The sequence below is a fragment of the Perognathus longimembris genome, chromosome 20, assembly GCF_023159225.1.
Source record: "Perognathus longimembris pacificus isolate PPM17 chromosome 20, ASM2315922v1, whole genome shotgun sequence".
Taxonomy (NCBI): domain Eukaryota; kingdom Metazoa; phylum Chordata; class Mammalia; order Rodentia; family Heteromyidae; genus Perognathus; species Perognathus longimembris.
The window spans coordinates 45,195,427-45,219,239 of NC_063180.1; the positions used below are offsets into that span (position 1 = coordinate 45,195,427).

The window sequence follows — 23,813 nt, forward strand, 5'->3', positions numbered from 1 at the left end:
ATCTCCAACTCTGACTTTTGGCTAGTTAATTAGAAATAAACCCGGGCTGGCTTCAAATCTCGATCCTCAGATCTCAGCCTCATGAGTAGCAGGGATTACAGGCATGGGCCACCAGCATCTGGCTGACTCTTTTGAGTTTGGTAAGATGTGTAGTACAACCTGGGAACTGGTGGCCCATGCCTGTAATCCCAGCTATGGAGGAGGCTGAGATCTGAGGCCCAACATTTGAAGCCAGCCCAGGCAGAAAAGTCCATGAGAGACTTACCTGCAGTTAAACACAGAAAAGCCAAATGTGGAGGTATAGCTCGAGTGGTAGAGTGCCTCTCCTCCAATAAACAAGCAAACAAACAAAAAAAACAAGCAAGAGCTAAAGATCCTGAGTTCAAAGTCCCAGTACTGGCACCAAAAAATTAAAAAAAAAGTGTGTTAAAAGGAACTGAGGTTGTTTTGAACACAGCAATACTTACTTAACGGGTACGGTGTGTTTTTTCTTTACAAGTCTTCCAACAGGAGGAAAGGAACTTGGCACAATAAAGAACTTAAGTGGGGAAGCCAGCAAGGTAAACGTGTTATATAGCCCTGCACAGATGGAAAGTTCCTGACAAAGGGATGGCGCTGAGGATAGGGGTGAGCAGGCAATTGGACTCAATGGTCGGCAATTAGGGGGGTTTTGCTGGTTGCTTAACCTTTCATTAGTCTTTTGAGAGGAGGAAATGTGCTAATTCTAGAGACATGGTGAAGTCTTAGAGGATGATTTTAAAATATGTAGGGTAGGTATAATACACAAAATATTTTTAATCCCTGAAGAGTATCCCAAAGTAGCCAGTGCCAGTGGTTCACACCTATAATCCTACCTACTCAAGGAGGCTGGAATCTGAAGATCAAGGTTCAAAGGCAGCCTGGGTAGGAAAGACCTTGAGACTCTTATTTCCAACGAACCACCAAAAAGCTGGAAGTGTAAGTGTGGTCCTGTGGTAGAGCACTTGAGCCAAAAAAAGCTAAGGGAAAGAGCTCTAGCCACGAGTTTAAGCCCTAGTATCAACACACATACACACACAAAAATGTATGTGATCTGGGCACCGGTGCCTCCCGCCTGTCATCCCAGCTACTCTGGAGGCTGACACCTGAGGGCCGCAGGGAGAAGCCGGCCAGGGCAGGAACGTCTGTGAGATTCTCATCTCCAATAAACTACTCAGAAAAGTTGGCCCGTGGACCAGCTTAGAAAAAAGAAAAAGAAATACTTCTAAGATATTCAATGTAACTGTGCGTACGTGTGCGTGTGCATGCGTGTGTGTGTGCACGCGTGCCCCACTCCTAGGGCATGAACTCAAGTTTCTGATGCTTTTGTGGTCATAGCTAGTGCTCTACCACTTGAATCACAATTCCACTTCTGGTTTCCCTCCTTCCCTCCCTCCCTCCCTCCCTCCCTCCTCTGGTTTTGAACAGTAATCCCCAGATCTCAGCCTCCTGCCTACCTGGGATTACAGACAAGCCACTGCACACACACCCCACCTTGGAAAATAGACATTTTGTATCTTTTGTTTATTCTTCTAGAGACATGAGACCTCACTATCATGCTGGCTATGCTTCTTTCCATTTTATTTCCCACTGTTCAGATTAATGAAATATACTGTGATATTTCCACATATGTGTATGTTGTAAATGGATATATTCATGAACACTTCTACCTTTGTTGATTTTGGGGAGCACTGGGTTTGAACCCAGCTTGTTAAGCAGGTGCTCTACCACTTGAGCCACGCCTCTAACCTCCTTCCATTCTTCTTTACACTCCTTCATAATTTCTTCCGTCTCTAGTAATCTCTACTTTCAGATCAACGTGTGTGTGTGTGTGTGTGTGTGTGTGTGTGTGTGTGTTATATAGGCCGATATTGGGGCTTGAGCTCAGGGCCTTGTGTTCTTGCTTGGCTTTTTCACTTAAGCCTAAAGTTCTATCACTTCATCCACACCTCGACTTCCTGTGTTTAGCTGGTTCATAGGAGATGAGGGTCTCTTGAATTTGTCTGCTTAAGCTAGCTTCAAACCTCCGTTCTCATGCCTCTGCCTCCAGAAGGCTAGGATGAGAATGAGAGCCACTGGTGCTCAGTTTCAGGTTGACTTTTTTTTTTTTTGTCAGTCCTGGGGCTTGAACTCAGGGCCTGAGCACTGTCCCTGGCTTCTTTTTGCTCAAGGCTAGCACTCTGCCACTTGAGCCACAGCGCCACTTCTGGCCATTTTCTGTCTATGTGGTGCTGGGGAATCGAACCCAGGGCTTCATGTGTAAGAGGCGAGCATTCTTGCCACTAGGCCATATTCCCAGCCCTCAGGTTGACTTTTAAGTGTATTTATTTTTCCCTTTTTAATTTCCCCAAAGAAATACTTGTCTTTAAGAACATTTCTGTTATTAGTATCAATTAATTGTGGGGGGAGGTTTTGTTTGCCAGGCTCATATACACATACAGTATAACTCGATCCACCTCACCCCTCCGCCATCCTCCCTTCTCCCCTCCTCCAGTCCAAACCAATCTCATCAAGTTTCACAATTGTGCATAAAGAATTTTAAGTATCTTCATTCTCCATTTCCCCTCCCCTCTCCTTGCTAACCCCACCCTTTCCCCTTCTCTCTCTCATTCTTTTCTTTGTGCCAGTACTAGAGCTTGAACTCAGCCCCTTGCGCTCTCCCTTAGCACTTTTGCCCATGGGTGACGCTTTACCACTCGAGCCATGCCTCCACTTCCAGCTTTCTAAGAGTCACTCAGATTTGTCTTCCCAGGCTGGTTTTAAACCAGGTTCACCAGACCTCGGCCTCCTGAGAAGCTAGGATGACGGGCGTGAGCCACCGGCGCCCAGACGCAGGAAAGTAGGTTTTGTCTGGGCCTTAGAGAGGTGAACAATTCAAGACTCTGGGTACACTAGCACCATCTGCTGGTCACGGGTAGAAAGCATCCCCCTCCCTCCTGCAGGGCGGTGATGGATTGGGTGGGCCTTGTCTCTCTACAGGCGCTAAGTTCATGCATGGCTCCCATTGGCCGGTCCTCCCACCTGCCCGGCCACGAGTCCCCAGATAGCTGAATCTATGATAAAATGAGTGAATTCCAAGAGCTTGTGCTTTGTTCTCGCGAGCCGCTAAGGGACAACAATTTAATCACAGGATGGTGACATTCATAGACAGATTCCCAGATTGCGTCAGTGCAGAATCATTTTGGATGGGGAAATCAAAACCGGTATCTATTCCAGTGAGGACAGACCTCTTGCCTGAAACAATGGAAGAGGTTCACTGTAATGAACATGTCGTAACAGAACGAGAGCTGGCGTAGCTGGGTAGTGAACCTGATCAGCGTTCACAGAACTGGTCTTCCCGCCAACCTGCTCACTGAGTTTCATAGGACACAAAATTCTCATTTATTTCCTCTTGGCACCCATAGCGGATCTTGAACTCGGGGACTGAGCTCTTTTGCTCAAGGCTAGCACTCTACCACTTGAGCCACAGCGCCACTTCCATAAGTCTGATCTTTCACATGCTACCTTTAATTGACTTTGGATTGTAGGTACCCATGATAGGCAGCCTAAATTATATCAATCAAGATTCAGTCTTGAAGCCAGGTGTTGGGGGCTCACGCTCTTGTAGGGAGTACAGCTGACTCCATCTTGACTAGGGAGACATGGTAGGAAATGTTGGGGGGAGTAGATTAGGTCAACCTGACCCCCAAATTCTGCATCTGTAAATGGCTTACTTAACTTGTTGTTCTACCCCCTGCACCAACCCCCTACATCTGTGCTATGGTTATAAACTCCAGCTCGAGGACTGCTTGGGGTCACGGTGGCAGCTTCTGAGTCTGCACTGTGTCCTTGGCTGGTCAGCCTGCTTTTTGCTTCCCCAATAAATCCATCTTTTTGCTTGAGGCTGTCTCTGAGTGTTGGACTCTTAGAGGGATGTGGAATGTAGTTTATCTCCTCCCTCAGACCCCGTAACAATGCCTGAAATCCTAGTTACTCTGGAGGCTGAAATCTGAGGCTCCAGGTCCAGAACTACTCCCAGTAGAAAAGTCTATGAGACTCTTATCTCCAGCTAACCAGTAAAAAGCTGGAAAAAAGTGGAGCTGTGGCTCAAGTGGTAGAGCACCAACTTTGAGGAAAAAAGCTAAGAGATACCTTAGGCCCCAATTCAAGTCCTAGTACAGGCATACACACATACACACACCACACACACACACACACAGTAATCTCTTTCACTCCCAAATTGTGAGGACATGAATTCACACAGTAAGCCTTTTGTGGAGCTCCTGCTAGTGTCAGTTACTCTGCTAAACACTGAGTGAAGACACTAATTCCTCCTCACCTTCGGGCAGGGACCGGTGGCCCAAACCATTATGAGACAGCATGATTACACTGCGCAGGCCAAGGACACAAGTCTGCCTTGATTACTGCCGTGATTACCTTACCAGACAGTCAGTTCTCGATAAAGAGCTTGACTAATGGAGAAAGAAATCTGGGCAGCCAGGATGAACAAGACTAGAGACCAGATTTTGTATGTGAGCAGAGAGAGGTGGTCGCAGGGAGAGAATAGAGCCCAAAACAGAAACAGAGAAGTCTGGGGGTCCGCTTGAGACACATCTGCTTCTGACAGTATTTGCATTTCAGTTCCAGCCTCTAACTCTTGCCTGCCTGCCTGCCTTCCTCCCCCCTCCCCCGTTGGGGATAAGAGTCTACCAGGTTGCCTTCAAACTGTGATCCTCAGATCCCAGCCTCCTGAGTAGCTAGGATTAGAGGCGTGAGCCAGCAGCAGCTAGCTAGAGGTTGCTTTTGATAATTCCATTGGCTTTTCCTCAGGTCTGCAAACGGCCTGACCGGTGACTAGCAGGTGCAAGGCTGGCAGCATCTCGGCCTCCACGGTGCATCTGTTTCCTTGGGACACCTGGGCTACCAGATCCGATGGAATGGATGTGGTAACATCAGCCAAAAAGATGCTCTTGGAAACATCAACTTTCTGATCAGAGACAATGTCTGATCATCACCTCCAGGTGATGATGACCTTTGACCCTAACATAGGGCTGTGAGGGCTGGCAAGACCCTTGTCTTCCCAGGACAATGACAATGATTCAAGTTCCCTCTTCACTATTGCCCTTTTCATTCGATTTTCCTCTGGCCTATGAGTTGAGTAACTGCCATGTGCTGCAGACCAAGCCTTTCTACAGTAGGGCCTTGTGGGGAACGTGAACCAGCCAAACTATAGCTGAGGGCGGGGGGTGGGGGCTGATGCTGTAATAGTTTTGAACCATGATCCTGAGATTTCAGCTTCCCGAGAAGCCGGGATTTAAGGCACGAAGTGCTGGTGTCTAGCCCCGCGTGGGTTTTCTAAGGGCAGAAGAGAGAAGAGGAGCTGGAGCCTAGTCACATCTGTGCCTCAATTCCTTACTGTCTATTGTGAGGTGGAGTCCACTCAGGACTTCCGGCTGTGGGTAAGGAGATTAAGAAAAGTTAGGGGGAAGCTGGGTGCCCAGGGCTGGGGCCTGTCATCCCAGCTACTCAGGAGGCTGAGATCTGAGGATGTCGGTTCAAAGCCAGCCCAAGGAAGGAAAGTCCGTGAGGCTCTCATCTCCAATGAACCAGCAAACAACCAGAAGTGGTGCTGTGGCTCAAGTGGTAGAGCTGAAGAGCTCAGGGACAGGGTCCAGGCCCAGAGTTCAAGCCCCACAACTGTGGAAACCAAGTGAAAGGTGTAGGGGAGGAGCCCCCCCTCTTTTGAATTCCTAGAAGCAGCAGGCTTAGACACTAAGGTAGTGGGCTTGGGGAGGGGCAAACTTAAGCCCAATAACAGGAGCCCAAAGCAGCTTGACCTAGAGTGGCTTGACCTGTGCAAAAGAATGAGGAAGACCTGGGAATGTGGCCTGGTGGTGGAGCGCTCGCCTAGCATGCATGAGGCCCTGGGTTCGATTCCTCAGCACCACACACACAGAAAAGGCCAGAAGGGGTGCCGGCGTGCCAGCCTTGAGGGAGAGGCCAGGGGCGGTGCTCCTGGGCTGTTCCTGTCTGCGGTGGTGAGGAGGCACCCAGGCAAGCACTCGACCACGAAGCCCCGCGTGGGCACACGTGGGCTGGGTCTCCGCCCAGGCCTTGCTCCGCGCCCCCCACGTGGCCCGGCCCCGTGGGCTCCGGTGGGGAGATGCCACCTCCAGGTCCTCCACCCATCGGTGGCCGGGCCGGTGACGGGCCCCGAGCCTGCGGGGCACAAAGCGGCGGTGCAGGCGCAGCCGGGCCGAACCCACGCCGGGAAGCTCCCGCCCGGGCCTCCCCGGCCGCCGCGAGCCCCACTGCGCCTGCGCGCGGCCGCCGTCGCCGCCGCCGCCGCCGCCGCCGCCGCCGGCGGGAGGGCGTGCGTGAGGGTGCCGGCGGCGTCACGTGGCCCCGAGGCCCCGCCCCGCGCGGCCCCGCCCCCTTCCCCGGCGGGTCGCTGGAGCCGCTCCGAACTGCGCAGGCCGGCGGTGGGTGAGTGTCCGCGAGGGGCGCGCGTCGGGCGGAGCCGGGCGGGCCCCGGCGGGGGATGCAGGCCGGGATGGCTGTGTGGTGGGGGCGAAGGGGCCAAGATGGCGGCGGGGGACCCCCCCCTTCCACGGCCTCCCTCGGCCGGGGCCCGGGGCCGGGGAGCGGCGCTGAGGGAGGGGAGGCGCGGGGGGGGGGTCGGCCGCGGAGGCTGAGGGGGGCGGGCCGGGCCGGGGCCGAGGCGGTTCCCACGAGGTGCGGGCCCCACGCGTGCCCGGGCGGCGCGGGGCGGGGCGGCGCGGGAGGCCGCCTCACGGGGGGGGGGGCGGCGGGTCGCGGCGGGGGCTCGAGTCGGGGCTTCTGGAATGTTCGCGTGGCGCGGGTGGGTGTGCGAGGGGCTCCCGGCCTTCCTCTGACAGGTTGTCAGGGCCGGGGGTCACCGGGCTTCCCCGCTCCCGCGGCGGGAAGCCGGGCAGGAAGGGGCGGGCCCCGTCTGGCCCCGCGGGGCTCACCTGCCGCCGGGCGGGCCGGCCGTGGGGGCGCCGCCTCGTCGGGCCCCCCCGCCCCCCGGTCCCCGCCCCCCGGCCCCGCCCCGGGCCTCCCCCGCGCCGGGGCTGCGCGGCAGGTGTGCGGGAAAGCCGGCCGCGATTGCGGGGCGGCCCGCCTCCCGCCGCACCTGCCGCCGTCCCGAGTCCCGGCCCCGCCGCCCGGACTGGGCAGCGCCTGGGGCCGTGGCCGCCGCCGGGTCCTCGCCCCTTTGTGCCAGTCGCCCTCAGCCCCCCATCTTTATTCCCCGCGTGCCTTACACAGTGCTCCCACAGCGCCAGCCTCCCCTGGGGTTGGGTGCAGACTGACGGGCCCCATAGCGAGACGATTGGGGTAATCAGTCACCACTAAAGGATCCATGCCTTCGATTAGCTCAATCAGGGTGTGTGTGTGGGGGGGGGTGGGTGGGTACTGGGGCTACAACTCAGGGCTTTGCCCTCTCACTTATTTGGCTTTTTGGGTGCTCTACCACTTGATTGATCCACAGCTTCACTTCGGTTTATTATTTATTAATTTTATTAATTAGCCTTGAGTGTGACCCTCAGATTTCAGCCTCCTGAATAGCCAGGATTATGCAAGGAACCCACTAGCACCTGACTCCAGAATCAGTGTTTGGTTTTTTTTCTGCCAGCCCTGGGGCTTGAACTTAGGACCTGGGCACTGTCTCTGAGCTTTCCCCTCACCCACCAAGGCTAGCACTCTATCTTGAACTTTGAGCTTGCTTGCTTGCTTTCTTTCTTTCGTTCGTTCTTTCTTTCTTTCTTTCTTTCTTTCTTTCTTTCTTTCTTTCTTTCTTTCTTTCTTTCTTTCTTTCTTCCTTCCTTCCTTCCTTCCTTCCTTCCTTCCTTTCTTCTTTTCTTCCTTTCTTCTTTTCTTTCCTTCTTTTTTGTCTGTCTGGGGGCTTCAACTCAGTGCCTGAGCGCTTACCTGAGTCCCTGTGCTCAAGAGTAGAGCTATACTAGTTAAGCCACAGCTTCACTTCCGTGTTTTGAGTGGTTAGTTGGAGATAAGAGTGTCACCCTGCTAGGAAAGTCGGGGAGAAAGGTAGGAAACAGGCCGGACTCAATCTTCCACAGGTGAGGGCTGTTACTGAGATAGAGCCGCTGGGGACAGAGTCTTCCCATGAGCTTGGAGACTGCAAGGGAGTGGATTTGGGACCAGGCAGAAGTTAGTGAAAAGGCCACCAGGTCTAGGAAGTTGGGGACTTTTCTGTTGGGCCCACAATGAATGTGCTGTTGGCAGCCGAGTCCAGGTGAATTGCCTGCCTGCACATCAGAGCAGGTGTGGGCTTACCTGAGGCTTTGCCTGTTGTCTGGTGTGGGGGTCAATCCTTCATATTCCATCTTTGGATACATAGAAAGAATGGGCCTAGAGGGGAGAGGCAAGTCCTTCAACAGGGACTTTTCTGCCAGGGATGGTTTTGAACTGTGATCCTCAGATCTCAGCCTGTTGAGAAGCTAGGATTACAGGCGGGAGCCATGGGTGGGTGCCTGCCTACACTTCCAGCTTTTTTTTTTTTTTTTTTCCTAGTCCAGGCAGTGCCTGGGCACTGTCCCTTAGCTTTTTTCGCTCAGGGCTAACACTCTACCACTTGAGCCACGGCCCCACTTAGGGCTTTTTCTATTATGTGGTACTGAGGACTCAAACCCAAGCACTCTACCACTAAGGCACATTCCCAGCCCTACTTTCTAATGGACATAAGAGTTTCATGGACTTTTTCTGCCTTCCATTCTTGATCTTCAGATCTCTCATCCTATCAAGTAGCTAGGATTACAGGCATGAGTAGTAAACATCTGGCCAGAATTAGTTTTAATGTGACTTGAAAATTATCTTTGTGGGAGAAGGTATGACTGATGGTTTTGAAGGCGGGCAGATCTGAGAGTCCCATTTGTACCACTTGTCCTGTCCTGAGCCTGTTTTCTCCATCTGTAAAATAGGGATCATATCCAGTTTTTGTTTTCTTTTTCACAGTAATGTGAGGTGTAGAACTGCTCCTGGCTCATAGGAAGCCCTTGGCAAATACTTGGTCCTTTTCGATTCCTCAGCACCAGAAGGGGCGCTGTGGCTCAAGTGGTAGAGTGCTAGCCTTGAACAAAAGAAGCCAGGGACAGTGCTCAGGCCTTGAGTTCAAGCCCTAGGACTGGCCAAAAAACAAACAACCCCCCCAAAAGAAACCAAAACAAAAAGCAACCAGGAAAATAGCAAATTCCTGCTACTATCCCATGGTGTACAGTTACCCATAATTGGGTGTGGATCTGCTCCACAGATCATTCTTTGATTTTGAAAATAGCAAAGTAGATATTTTCGCTCCTCTGTTGTAGCTGTGGACTCTGATATTGAGGACTTTATGTGACTTGTGGAAAGGTTGTGTAACTTGGCATTCTTGGGATGTGCATTTGGACCTAACTTCCAAGGGCATGCTCTTCACAGAATCCTTAGAGTTTTCATCAGATGGTCCATACAATTTTATGTCTGCCTTAAAAGGTTTGGTATCTAGCCTTCAGCTGTGTTTCTTAGGAAAGCTAGTAGTTTCACTGACTGATTTTGACATGACCAACAGGGATTGTTTTCTGCTTAATCACTGAGCCATCTAGTGCCATCTCTCTCATTTCCTTTTAAAAAAGAATATATTTATGTATAACCCACACCCACACAGTGCTGGTACTTGAACTCAGGGCCTGGGTGCTGTCTCTGAGCTCTTTTGCTCAAGGCTAGCGCTCTACCACTTTGAGCTACAGCTCCACTTCTGGCTTTCTAGTGCTTCATTAGAGATAAGATGCTCACGGACTTTCTCCACTTCTGGTTTTCTAGTGGTTCATTACAGATGAGATGCTCATGGACTCTCCTGTCCAGGCTGGCTTCAAACCATGATCTTTAGATCCTAGTCTCCTGAGGATTACAGACATAAGCTGCTGGCTCCTGGCTCTTTATTATTATTAGTAGTAGTAGTATAGTTTTTTAAAAATTGGAGATCAGATTTCATGGACTTTGCTGCCTGGGCCGGTTTTAAATAGCCATCCTCACATCTCAAGCCTCCTGAGTAGCTAGGATTTCCAAGTGTGAGCCATTGGCACCCAGTTTATACAAAATTTTAAATGAGTGAATTAATTTCAGCTAAAGTTGGGAGAATTTTCTGTTTCTGGTCTATAAAAAGGAGCTTGGTACCTTGGGATTGCCTATGGTACTCATGTAATTAATATATTGTTTGTCATATTTTCATTTTTTGGAGGATATTAATGTATTATTCAGTGTGGAATATTTGAAGCTGCTATCTAATTTCCTAACCTGCAACAGAAAGGTGTGAGTTTATTTAATTTTCTTGCATTTAATGTAAGGAGAGAGATTGAGCTTTCTATCTTTGTATGGATGCGTATGACTTTCTGGTGATAGTCTCACTAAAGTTCTATATGTTTTGTTGTAGGAGGCATACCCATGGGTTAAGAGGTAAATGATCTTCACAGAAGGGAGCTGAAGGATGATGGTAAGTGATTAAGCTCTTCCAAAGACGACCCTTCAGTTTCTCTTGCCTTTGTTCTTTTTGTGTCAGTACTGGAGATTGGACTCAGGGCCTGGGCACTGTCCTTCAGCCTTTTCCCCAGGGCTGGTGTTCTGCCTGTTGACATTATTAGTTTACTCCTTACATGAGTGCTTTAACATTTTTGATGGGTGGGACCTGCTCGTAGGGCCTCCCTCTTGTGGATTAAAAGCGTAGTGCCCCTACACATTTTATTGTTATTGTAAAGGTGATGAACAGGGGCTGGGAATATGGCCTAGTGGCAAGAGTGCTTGCCTCATATATATGAAGCCCTGGGTTCAATTCCCTAGCACCACATATATAGAAACTGGCCAGAAGTGGTGCTGTGGCTCAAGTGGCAGAGTGCTAGCCTTGAGCAAAAAGAAGCCAGGGACAGTGCTCAGGCCCTGAGTCCAAGGCCCAGGACTGGCAAATAAATAAATAAACAAATAAATAAATAAATGAAGGTGATGAACAGAGGGGTTACAGTTACATAAATCAGGTAAAGAGAACATTTCTTTTTGAACAGTGTCATTACCTCTTCTCTCAGCTTTTCCCTTCCGTCCCCACTTGCCAGTTTTATACACAGTGGAATTCTGGTCATCCATCAGAATGAATGATATTGTACCATTGTAAGAAAATTGAAAGGCTTGGAAAAAATTATATTAAGCAAAGTAAGCCTGACCCAAAGAAACATGGGTTGCACAGTTTCCCTCACTTGTTGTAACTAGAATGTGCCGATAAATCTACCTAGAAATTTACACCCACTGGAGGGTAAAAGAAAAAAACTACATGGGGACATGGAAAAGTATATAGATCTCTAGGCAGTCATGCAGAGTGAGTCCAAGGGAGGATATCCTTAGGAGAGGAGTACCAAGGTGCAAGAGCTATGAGCATCTCATCATATAAAATAATATTTATTGAAATGAACTCCAGGAAATGAAAATGAGTTGTTGTTGTTGTTGTTGTTGTTGTTGTTTTTGCCAGTCCTGGAGCTTGAACTCAGAGATTGGGTGTGTCCCTGAACCTCTTTGTGCTCAGAGCTAGTGCTTTCCCACTTGAGTCACAGTGCCACTTGGGGCTTTTTCTGAGTAGTTTCAGTGGACATAAGAGTCTTACAGACCTTCCTGCCTGGGCTGGCTTTGAACCATGATCCTCAGATGTCAGCCTCTTGAGTAATTGGGATGACTGGCATCTGGCCATTTTTTCTTTGTTGTTGTTTTTGCTTTTTCCCCCTTTGTCTTATTTGTTTATCTGTCTTTGGGAGGAAAATGGTGGGACAAAGGGTGAACAAAAGCAACGGTGATACTCATGAGACACTGTTGAAAATCAACTATGTGTTCTTTCTTATCCCCCACTTCTCACTACCTTTAGTGCCAAGATTCTGATTTTTCTTGGTCATTTGAGATCATGTTCTACGTTCTAAGAATTTTCTACAGTGAGGATCTTTGGTCAGTCTCTGAATTATTGGAGAGTATTTGAAGTCAACATACTGTGCAATCCCTGAATACTTCAGTTTTTCATCCTCTCCTATGACCACAATTTAGCTATGAAAGTCTGGAAATCTAATGTTCATAGACATCTATTATGTACCAATTCTGGGCTTGAACTCAGGGCCTAGTGATTGGCTTTATTGCTTATGGCTCTTGCTCTACTACTTGAGCCACATCTCCACTCTGGAGGTTAATTGGAGATAAGAGTCTCACAGATTTGTCTGCCTAAACTAGCTTCATACTGAGATCTTTAGATCTCAGCCTCCTGAGTAGCTAGGATGACAGGCATGAGCCTGGCCAGTTTTCTAACTTCTTTCTTCTTCTTCTTCTTCTTTTTTGTTCCTGGTCTATTTGTCAGTTGTGGGGCTTGAACTCAGATCTGGACATTATTCCTGAGCTTATCTGCTGAAGGCTAATGCTCTGCCACTTTGAGCCATAGGGCCACTTCCAGTTTTCTGGTGGTTAATTGGAGATAAGGGTCTCACGGAGTTTCCTGTCTGGATTGGCTTTGAACTTCAATCCTTGGGTCTCATTTTCTGATTAGCTAGGATTGCAGGCATGAGCCACCAGTGCCTTGCTTTAGTTTTAAAACTTCTGTTTGGTTCCTTTTAGGATTTTAGTTCTCTATGGAAAATTTAAGTCTTTTTATTTGTCAGGTCATTTTAATTACAATTTAAAATCTTTGATAACTCCATTTTTCAATCATTTGTGGGTATACTACTAAGTTTTCAGTCATTTAATTTTATAGTATAAATTTTTATATTTATTTATGTATTTATTTGACCAGTCCTGGGCCTTGGACTCAGGGCCTGAACACTGTCCCTGGCTTCCTTTTTGCTCAAGGCTAGCACTCTGCCACTTGAGCCACAGCGCCACTCTGGCCGTTTTCTGTATATGTGGTGCTGGGGAATCGAACCCAGGGCCTCATGTATACGAGGCAAGCTCTCTTGCCACTAGGCCATATCCCCAGCCCCTTTTTCTTTTTTTTAAATGCAAAGCCTTGAAACTTCTCAGCTCAAGTGATCTACTCCCTCAGGCTGCATTGTCTATTCGACCACAGTCTTGTTTCTTTGTGCCTATAACGTGTAGTAGTTATTTTTATTTTTTTGGTATCGGTATTGGAGCTTGAACTCAACCTGTCCCTTAGTTCCTTTCACTTAGGCTGGCTCTCTGCCACTTGAGCTGCACTCTACTTCTGGCTTTTTGGTGGCAAAGTGGACATTAAGAGTCACTTGGGCCTGGGAATGTAGCTTAGTGGTAGAGTGCTTGTCTAGCATGCATGAACAAAAGGAAGCCAGGGACAGTGCTCAGGCCCTGAGCTCAAGCCCCAGGACTGGCAAAAAACAAACAAACAAAAAAAGGAGTCACTTGGATTTGTCTTCTCCGGGCTGGCTTTGGACCACAGTCCTCAGGTCTCGGCCTCCTAAGTAGCTAGGATTACAGGTGTGAGCTACCAGCGCCCTGCATGAAGTAGAAAAGTTTTGTGGAGGCACAAATGTATGAGAAAAGTGGTTAGGATAAAATATTTAGATTTCTTTTTCTTTAAAAGAGAAAAGCTCCTCTTGATTATTTGCTTTGAGTGTTTGCCTCAGGTTTGAACTTGGACGCCTTCCCCCAGGATGGCTGATTATTGCTCAGTGGAAGCGTGTAGTATATACTGCACGTCTGTGAGCACTAGATGGCGCACTCTGACTTTGGATAGAAACACGATAGGTAGCAGTAGTAGAACCTCATTTCAAACCCTGATACTTAGGTTAAAATGTTAAAAACTATCCTGTTGCAGCTATCACTACTGGCCTTTTCTAAGAATTGATGTCTTAGGAGTGATTAGAGCTGGGCGCTGGTGGCTCGTACCATGCTGACGGGTGCACACCTTTCGAACTTTGCACTGTCTGTGAATGTTGTAAATGTAGTCTTTGTATCCCTAAGACTTGTGGCCTAGTTGTTTTTGTGGTTTGACCACTTTTAAAATCTCAAACAAATTTAAGTGTTTGCTCTCTGAGTAAATGTGGGAAATTATGAATTTGTTAAATATATTCTGCATGTTGACTGATGCCTAATAATAGATACTCTCTTTTTATGCATAGGCTTCGTTCCAGCGCTCCAATAGTCATGACAAAGTAAGAAGAATAGTTGCAGAGGAGGGTCGTACAGCAAGAAACCTAATAGCTTGGAGCGTCCCCCTGGAGAGCAAAGATGATGATGGTATGTATTAAAAGTAGTCGCATCTTTGTTGAAGATTAGAACCATAGCCAAGCTTGATGGCACATGCCTATAGTTCCAGCTACTTGGGAGGCTAACACAGGCACATCTCTAGAAATTCAAGGCTAGCCTGGGTAACATAAAATAAGGCCCTAGCTTAACAAAACAAGACAGATTAGAAGGATATGTTTAGTTCTAAAGAGTAAAGAAATGGCAAACTGATCATTCAAAATTAGAACTCTTTGGCAAATACATGTAAGATAAAATTTTGTATTAGAGTCAGGTGCCAGTGGCTCATGCCTGTAATCCTAGCTACTCAGGAGGCTGAGATCAGAGGGTCACAGTTCAAAACCAGCCTGGGCAGGAAAGTCTGTGAGACTTATCTCCAGTTAACCACCAGAAAACTGGAAGTGGTAGAGCATTAGCCTTGAGCACAGAAGCTTAGAGACAGTGCCCAGGCCCTGAGTTCAAACCCCAGAACCAGGACAGACAGACAGACAGAAAGAAAGGAAGGAAGGAAGGAAGAAAGAAAGAAAGAAAGAAAGGAAGGAAGGAAGGAAGGAAGGAAGGAAGGAAGGAAGGTAGAAGAAAGAGAGAGGAAGAAAATGGGAGGTTTGTATTTTTTCTACCAGAGGCATCTTTCTTACATTCCCTCCCCCCCTCCTTGGTCCTGGGGCTTGAACTCAGGGCCTGAGCAATTGTGCTCAAGGCTGGTGCTCTGCCATTTGAGTCACAGCTCCACTTCTGGATTTTTTTTGCTGGTTCACTGGAGATAAGAGTCTCACAGACTTTCCTGCCCAGGCTGGCTTTGAACCATCCTCAGATTTCAGTCTCCTGAGTAGATGACAAGTGTGAACCATCAAATGCCTGGCCCAAACCTCCCATGTTCAAAAGAAACTGTATTTTAAAAATCAGAGACTGTAGTCCAAATTGTGTGTGTGTGTGTGTGTGTGTGTGTGTGTGAGACTAGGTTTTGAACACAGAGTCTCACACTTGGTAAGCAGGTACTCTACCACTGAGCCATACCTCAAGCTCTGGTTTTTACTGGTTATATTTAAGGTAGGTTTTGGCATCCGCTCAGGTGTGTGCTTGTACTGTGCTCCACCTGTTTTGGGTTTATTGAGTTGCTGGCGCGACACACCTGTACATGGTTGAATCTTTCCTCTGTTGAGGAGTCTCATGGACTTTTCTGCTGGGCTGGCCTGGAACCATGATCCTCCATATCTCAGCCTCCTGCAGAGGTTAGCATGCCAGGCGCGCACCGCTGCACCCAGCTACGGGTTGAGAAGGGGTCTTGAGAGCTTTTGGCCTGCTCTCAACCTCCAGGGTAGTACGGTTACAGGTGTGAGCCATGGGCACCTAGCTTGAATACTAGGTTTTAAGATACAGTCTTAATTTTATTGTTGAAATAAAATGTGGAATTTCAGGAAGTATTTTCCAGACCTTTTTGTAGATTGAAAAGTAACTAATTTGACTGTTTTTAATCTGATTTATTTGGTAAATTGAGTCATTCTTGTTCTAAGCCATTCAGTAGAAGCAGTTTCTGGAGACAGAGAATTTTTTTTCCCCCCTCAGTCCTGAGGCTTGAACTCAGAGCCTAGGTGCTGTCCCTGAGCTTCTTTTATTCAAGGCTAGCACTCTACCACTTGAGCCTCAGCACCCCTTCTGGCTTTTTCCTGTTTATGTGGTACTGAGGAATGGAACCCAGGGCTTCATGCATGCTAGACAAGCACCCTACCACTAAGGCACATTCCCAGCCCTCCCTTTTTTTCTTTATCAATAGTTCACATTTACCAGGAGTAGATTATACTGTTCTGGAATCTCTGGATGGCTGAAAATTGCATGCTAGGATGTCTGAGTGATTTGCATAATTTTAGCGTTATATCATCAAAAAGAGCTTAATTTTCTATTGTCTATTTCTTCTCTTGCCTCAAAGGAAAACCTAAATGTCAAACAGGTGCAAAATCTAAGCGGACCGTTCAAGGTGCTCATAAAACTGCTAAACAGGTACATCCTATACTGGTTTTCACATGTTCTTAATTTTAATTCCTGAGTTTATTATAAATGATAAAAATGCTATTTTAGGCACAGGCATGGTAGCTAAAACGTGTAATCCTCGATATTTGGGAGGTGGAGATAGTGGATTATGGTTCAAGGTCAGCCTGGGTATAAAGTTTCTCCATCACTCAGCATAAATTGAGATCCTATCTTGAAAGTAACCAACATAAAATAATGGACTGGAGGCATGGCTTAAGTGGTAGGTAGCACCCCCCTGCTTAGCAAGCATGGGACCCTGAGGTCAAGCCCCAGTACCACCACCACCAAAAAATGCAGAAACACATTTCATGGTTTGGGAATTGTATATCTTATTTATGTAAATACACACACACACACACACACACACACACACACACGCTATTTATTTATTTATTTTGGTGCCGGTCCTGTGACTTGATCTCAGGGCCTGGCCACTATTCCTGAGCTTTACTGCTCAAGACTAGTGCTCTACCACTTTGAGCCACAGCTTCACTTATGACTTTTGGTGATGAATTGGAGATGTGTCTCACAGACTTTCCTGCCCAGGCTGGCTTTGAACTGTGATCCTCAGATCTCAGCGTCCTGAGTAGCTAGGATTACAGGTGTGGCATGAGCCATTACCACATGGCAATGTATAGTTTTTAATTTTTTGCCAGTCCTGGGCCTTGGACTCAGGGCCTGAGCACTGTTACTGGCTTCGTTTTGCTCAGGGCTAGCACTATCACTTGAGCCACAGCACCACTTCTGGCTTTTTCTGTATATGTGGTGCTGAGGAATTGAACCCAGGGCTTCATGTATACCAGGCAAGCACTCTACCACTAGGCCACATTCCCAGCCCTAGTTTTTAAATTTAACAAATGTCCATATTGTCGTCACTGCCTAGTTTTAAGTACTTTATAAATATTAACTTGATTTTTATTTTTCTATTTACCCTTTTGTGTAGACATTGTCACTGTCCTCTTATAAGAGCAAAAAACCCTGAGAGCCAAGCATGGTGGCTGAGGCCTGTCTGTCATCCTACCTCCTCAGAAGACTGAGTGAGATAGATCTGAGGACTGTGGTTTAAAGCCAGCTTGGGCCGGAAAGTTCATGAGGCTCTTCCCACAGTTTTTTTTTTTTTTTTTTTGTCTTCTCTTTTTTGGTACTGGGGATCGAACCCAGGATGTAGCACTTGCTAGGCAAGCGCTTTGCCACTGAGCTACATCCCAGCTCGGCTCTTCCCAATTAACCACCAAAAAGCCCAGAAGTAGAGCTGTGGTTCAAGTGGTAGAGTACCAGCCTTAAGTGAAAAACAAAGGGACAATACTAGGCCCTGAGATCAAGTCCCAGTACTGGCATCCACAAAAGAAACTGAGTCAGAGAGAGGTCATGAAGCATGTTAATCACTGAACCAGGCTGTCAGTTTATCTTTTTTTTTTTTTTTTTGGCCAGTCCTGGGCCTTGGACTCAGGGCCTGAGCACTGTCCCTGGCTTCTTTTTGCTCAAGGCTAGCACTCTGCCACTTGAGCCACAGCACCACTTCTGGCCGTTTTCTGTATATGTGGTGCTGGGGAATTGAACCCAGGGCCTCATGTATAACGAGGCAAGCTCTCTTGCCACTAGGCCATATCCCCAGCCCCAGTTTATCTTAAAGTATATACTTTAGGCCTTTCTGCTATACATTCCATATTTGTTAGTCCCTTTGTGATAATTTCTTTTTTGTGGTATTTTTTTCTTGATATTGTGATGCTTTTGCATTGGGGTTTAAGGCAAGAATTTGTTTTGATGAAGTCAAGCATGATGTAAGCTGAGAAAAATCTTTAAGTATTTATGTTGAGAAATGTGATTGGTACAAAAAAATCTAATCTCTAGAAGCCTTTCTTTTGATCTTTTTTTTTTTTTTCCCATTCCTGGGGCATGCACTCTGGGCCTGGGTGCTGTCTCTGAGCTTCTTTGGCGAGTGCTCTAACACTTGAGCCACACCTCCACTCTGGCTTTTTCTGAGTAGTTTATTGGAGATAAGAGTCTCATACAGTTTCCTGTTCAGGCTTTCTTCAAAGCAGGATTTTTAGATCTCAGCCTCCTGATTAGGATTACAGATGTCCATCTTCTTTCAATCTTTCAAACTTTTAAAATTTAATTTTATATCTTGAATTGTACAAAGAAGTTGCCATTCAATGAAGTAGGATATGAATATAGTGAATCTTGATTAGTGTCACCCCTTTCATCATTTGATCTGTTTTTTCTTTTTTTTCTTATATGTTTTATCTCACCAGAATACTGCAGTAGACTGTAAAATATCATCCACCACTGGAGATAAACACTTTGACAAAAGCCCCACCAAAGCCAGGCATCCTCGGAAAATTGATCTGCGAGCTCGCTACTGGGCATTCCTTTTTGACAATCTTCGCCGGGCTGTAGATGAAATCTATGTGACTTGTGAATCAGATCAGAGTGTGGTGGAATGCAAGGTAAAGGCTGTTCTGGACTTGTAATCCACTTCAAGTTAGGTGCTTGAATTTTGCTATGTCTGACTTGATCATTTCTCTCACTTTGTTTTAATAAGTCATCTCTCTCTCTCTCTCTTTTTTTTTTGTCAGTTGTGGGCTTGAACTAGAGTCCTGAATGGTCCTGAATGGTGTCTCTGAACCTCTTTGTGCTCAAGGCTAGAGCTCTGCTACTTGACCTACAGCACCACTTCTGGTTTTTGAGTGGTTAATTGGAGATAAGAGTCTCACTGCCACTTTGTTGCTCGGACTGGCTTTGAACTGGCATCCTCAGCTCTCAGCCTCCTGAGTAGCCTCCTAAGGGCTAGGATTTACAGGTGTGGCCCACCAGCACCTAGCTCTTATATGCCTTTTATTTTTATTTTATCACTGTTAAGAGAAATGGTTCCTTTGGTCCTTTTTTTTTTTTTTTTTTTTTTTTTTTTGTGGGTCATGGGGCTTGAACTTAGGGCCTGGCTGTTGTCCCCGATCTCTTGTACTCAAGGCTAGCACTCTACCAATTTGAGCCGCAGCGCCACTTTTGGTTTTCTGGTGGTTAATTGGAATAAAAGTCTCATGGGGACTTTCCTGCCTGGACTAGCTTTGAACTGTGATCCTCAGATCTCCGCCTCCTGAGTATCCGGATTACAGTTGTGAGCCACTGGTACTTGGCTCCTTTGATCCTTACACTAAAATTAACATGCCTATTTTTGGATTTAAAGAATGCTTTTGGGGGGGGGGTCTCATTTAATTATGTCTTCATATTCTGTCTTTTTTTTTTTTTTTGTCAGTCATGGGGCTTGAACTCTGGGCCTGGGCACTGTCCCTGAGCTCTTTAGCTCAAGGCTAGCGCTCTACCACTTGAACCACAGTGCCACTTCTATGTCCTTTTATATTCTGTGAAAGCGTTGGTAGACATTTGTTTTGAGTGTTGGTGGCTCATGCTTGTAATCCCAGCTGCTCATGAGGATGAGATCCGAGGACCGAGGTTCCAAGCCAGTTTAGGCAGGAAGGTCCATGAGACTCTTGATCTTCAATTAACCACCACAAACATCAAAAGTAGAATTGTAGCTTAGGTGGTAGAGTGAAAGCCTGGAGTGAGTCAGCTAAGGGACAGTGCCCAGGCCCCGAGTTCAAGTACTGGCATACAGTAGTGCTTTTTTTTTTTTTTTTGCCAGTCCTGGGCCTTGAACTCGGGGCTTGAGCACTGTCCCTGGCTTCTTTTGTTCCAGGCTAGCATTCTGCCGCTTGACCCGCAGCGCCACTTCTGGCTTTCTGTGTATGTGGTGCTGAGGAATTGAACCCACGGCTTCATGAATACAAGGCGAGCACTCTACCACTAAGCCATTTTCCCAGCCCCATTAGTACTTTTTATAATTTTCTTTTCCTGCAGTTCCCCTTTGTGACTTATCACAGGGCACACGTCTCCACCCCTCCGTCAGCACGGGCCCAGCACTGCGCCCATTGCTGAGCTGAGTGGCAGGGCCATATTGATGTGTTGGGCCCTAGGGCCTGTGCGCCAGTATTGGGTATCGACAGGACAAAGGGATGGCGCCAAGCATCCTGCTCTCCACGCCAGTAACTAGAATTAATTACAAACTAATCGAATCCGTTGCAGCCAATTGGTAAACGAATTGGTAATTGTAGCTGTACATCTCTATGCAGTTATCTGAATGCCTGTACCATTCCTTTCAGAGGCACTTTTGTTCTCTTCCATCCTGCTTGACAAAATGGCCTTCCTCACTTTAGAAGAAAGATTTGCATCAGTGACTGCCGGGTTCCCCCAGCTGCTTGTCTTGTTTGTATTCCCCTGTTCCTCAGCCCCGGCTCAGATTACGGCTGCCTGCTACAGAGCTGATCATAAACATTCCTTAAAATAGGCCGTTCAAACCACCCCATGCACTTTCTCTGTGCCAGTTAGTATCAGAAGCAGAGCTGCTTATAGACTCCTTACAGTGTTTTATTTTTTTAAAGCAAGAAGGGAAATCAGTTGACAATTTCCAGAATAAATTATTCTAAATTAAGTCTATCTGTGCCCTCATGTACGTGGTTTAAGTTGAATGAATTGAATTAGACCATTTGAATTCTATTACTAGAATTGAGAGAAGGAAGCTAAGTTTTTAATTTGTCCTTTTCCTGATTGTATAAGATTTTTATTACCAGTGATTTGGCACCAGGGATCACCATTGAAAGGAAAAAAAAAAAACAAAAAAACACCAAACACAAATACTTCTTTGTTCAGAGTATTTTTAAGGTAGAACATAACTTAAAAAATTAACTCAGGGTTTTGCTGCTGGGATGACATTCTACCACTTGAGCCATGCTTCCAGCCTGGCTTTCTGCTGGTTGTTTTGAGGATGGAGTCTAGATGATGTTTCTTCTTAGGCTGGCCTTGAACCTCGAGCTTCCAGATTTCAGCCTTCTTCTGAGTAGCTTGGATTGCAGGTGTGAGCCACTGGTGTCTGGCTCAGAATATAATTTTTGTGACAAGTCGTGGTATTAATATTATTTCATTTATGAATAACTTTAGCATACATTAGTAGTTCTGGGTCTTATGCCTAAAGTATACCTACTCCTTTGTGGTGGTCTTTGCTGCTGATTCTGCAGTAGCTGTGAAAAAGTAATTATTTGTTATGCAAGGGGTCACACTTAAAACTGGCCAGTGTTTTCTGAAAGTCTTGGAAAATGCTCTGTGGTAAAATGAGCCTGATGTGTCTTTAGGGTGAGGTGAGATGGGAGGATTGCAGTTCAAGTTTCTTCGTCTTATGTCTTATGCATGTACCTGACAGCTGTGGCCCATGGAATAGTACTTAACTTACACAGTCACACTAGCAGTTGATTTTGGTGGTACTGGAGGTATGAACTTAGGTTCTTGGCTGGCCTTTTTAGCCCTTCATTGGTTAATGTTGAGATAGGGTCTCGCTTTATACTCTCACCAGCCTGGATTTTTTTTTGTTTTTAGTACTGAGGTTGAACTACTTAGGGTTATTGTGCCTGCCAGGCAGGTACTCTGCCACTTGAGCCACTTTCTCAGTGCATTTTGCTTTTTTGAATAGGGTCTCACTTTTATGCTTGGACTAGACTGCCATCCTGTATTTCCCACTTTGCTGACAGGCATGTGCCTCGCTTTTTATTGTTTGAGACGGAGGTCTTTGGGACGTTTGTGCCCTAGTCAGCCTGGAAACTTGATCCTCCTGATCCCAACTCCTGAGCTACTGGGAGATTTACAAGAGTCTTTGCAGTCATTTGATCTCTTTCTGTTTTGTGTATTTGGGGTATTTACATGTTTTGTTTCTTTGTGGTAATTATTTGTATTTGTATGCTTTCTACACGTTTCTGTGTGTCATCTTCACTATTAGATGAGAAAGATTGTGATTCAGGGAGGTCTTTTTTGTTGTTGTTGTTAGTTGTGGCACTTGAACTCAGGGCCTGGACACTGTCCCTGAGCTCTTTCACTCAAGGCTAGAGCTCAACCATTTTGAGCCACATCGCTACTTCGTTTTCTAGGAGTTAATTGGAGATGAGTCCTGCCCAGCCTGGCTTTGAACAAAGATCCTCAGATCTCAGCCTCCTGAGTAGCCAGGATTACAGGAGTGAGCACCCATGCCCGGCTCAGGGAGGTCTTGAGAAAGCATGTCAGTGCCATTTCTTTAAACTCGAACTTCATGTACTTATCCTACCAAACATTGAGAATGGAAAGAAAACTAGATCACTGGGCTGGGAATGTGGCTTAGTGGTAGAATGCTTGCATGGATGAAGCCCTGGGTCTGATTCCTCAGTATCATATAAACAGAAAAAGACGGAAGTGGTGCTGTGGCCCAAGTGGTAGGGGCTGTGGCTCAAGTGCTAGCCTTGAGCAAAAGAAGCTCAGGGACAGTGCCCAGGCCCTGAGTTCAAGCCCCAGGACTAGCAAAACAAAACAACTAGATCAAATTAGTTATATATCTTTAGTGAGTTTAGTGTAAAAAAATGTTAATTTGTATTAATTTTTTTCTTAAAACTTTTTATTCTCAGTGGAAATTGTTTTTTGTTTAACTTAGGAGGTATTGATGATGCTGGATTACTATGTGAGAGATTTCAAAGCACTGATTGACTGGATTCAACTCCAGGAAAAGCTAGAGAAGACAGATGCCCAAAGCAGGTAATAAACTCCATGATAACCAGCAGTTCCCTAGCAGTCGTTGAAATCAACAACAGACTTGACCTCACTGACAAAAAGCCTGTCAAAATCTGAAAGTTGGGTACTACGTTTATCACTTGGGTCAGTAGTAAATATTTATTGGGCTCCTGCTAATGTAAGGTCCATCATTCCATAAAGAAGTTATAATTACTGTGTATAACACGTTGTAAAGTTGGTTTTAGGGTGTTATGCTGCAACAGATTGATTTGAACCTAAAGCTCATGAGTGTGCAGAGAGGAACATCTCTTTTGGATGACAGATCAGGAAAGCTCTCATGGAAGATAGGACACATGTGATGGGTTTTGCAATCAAAATGTGCTGGCCTTGCCAGATGCCAGTGGCTCGTGCCTGTCATCCCAGCTACTCAAGAGGCTGCGATCTGAGGATTGAAGTTCAAAGCCAGTCCAGGAAGGAAGGTCTGTGAGACTCTTATCTCCAGTCAACTATCAAAAAAGTGGAGCTGTGGCTTAAGTGTTAGAGTGGTAGCCTTGTGCACAGACTCTGCACCCAGGCCCTGAGTTCAAGTCCCATAGTGCTGGCCTTTCAGATAAAAGAAATAAATCAAGACAGCCAAAGCAAGCATAATAGGTTTGATAAAAGAGTAACGTAGGAAAAGGTGTCTTTCCACCATAGAAGATAATAGGAAACCTGATGTATTTTGGTTGGGGAATAATGAGAGATATCATTCTCTCAGAAAGGTTCAGTAAGGGTCTGCACAATTACCTATCTGCATAATTACCTCTGCTGAGACTTGTGACAAGGACAAAGTCCTGGTCTCATGAAGTGTAGTGCCTGCTGTGGCACGAATGTAACTTTCCTGAGTTCATCCATTGAAATTTACTGATGAGCTAGCATAGAGAGGTATGGGGCTTTTCAGCGGGGATTGAATCTTAAGGGTG

General features: G+C 46.6%; 1 protein-coding gene across 3 annotated transcripts in view; it reads left to right on the forward strand.

Annotated features, from left to right (window-relative positions):
- The first annotated feature begins 6,386 nt into the window (after window positions 1-6,386).
- Window positions 6,387-23,813, forward strand: part of Scaper (S-phase cyclin A associated protein in the ER) — a 178,062-nt gene continuing 160,635 nt past the window's right edge. For all 3 annotated transcript variants that reach the window (XM_048329993.1, XM_048329994.1, XM_048329996.1), the window contains exons 1-6: window positions 6,387-6,483; window positions 10,445-10,504; window positions 14,118-14,235; window positions 16,169-16,239; window positions 18,525-18,719; window positions 22,775-22,875. In XM_048329993.1, coding sequence (XP_048185950.1) covers window positions 10,499-10,504; window positions 14,118-14,235; window positions 16,169-16,239; window positions 18,525-18,719; window positions 22,775-22,875 — 491 coding nt within the window. In that variant the 5' untranslated portion in view covers window positions 6,387-6,483; window positions 10,445-10,498. The remainder of the gene's footprint in view (window positions 6,484-10,444; window positions 10,505-14,117; window positions 14,236-16,168; window positions 16,240-18,524; window positions 18,720-22,774; window positions 22,876-23,813) is intronic.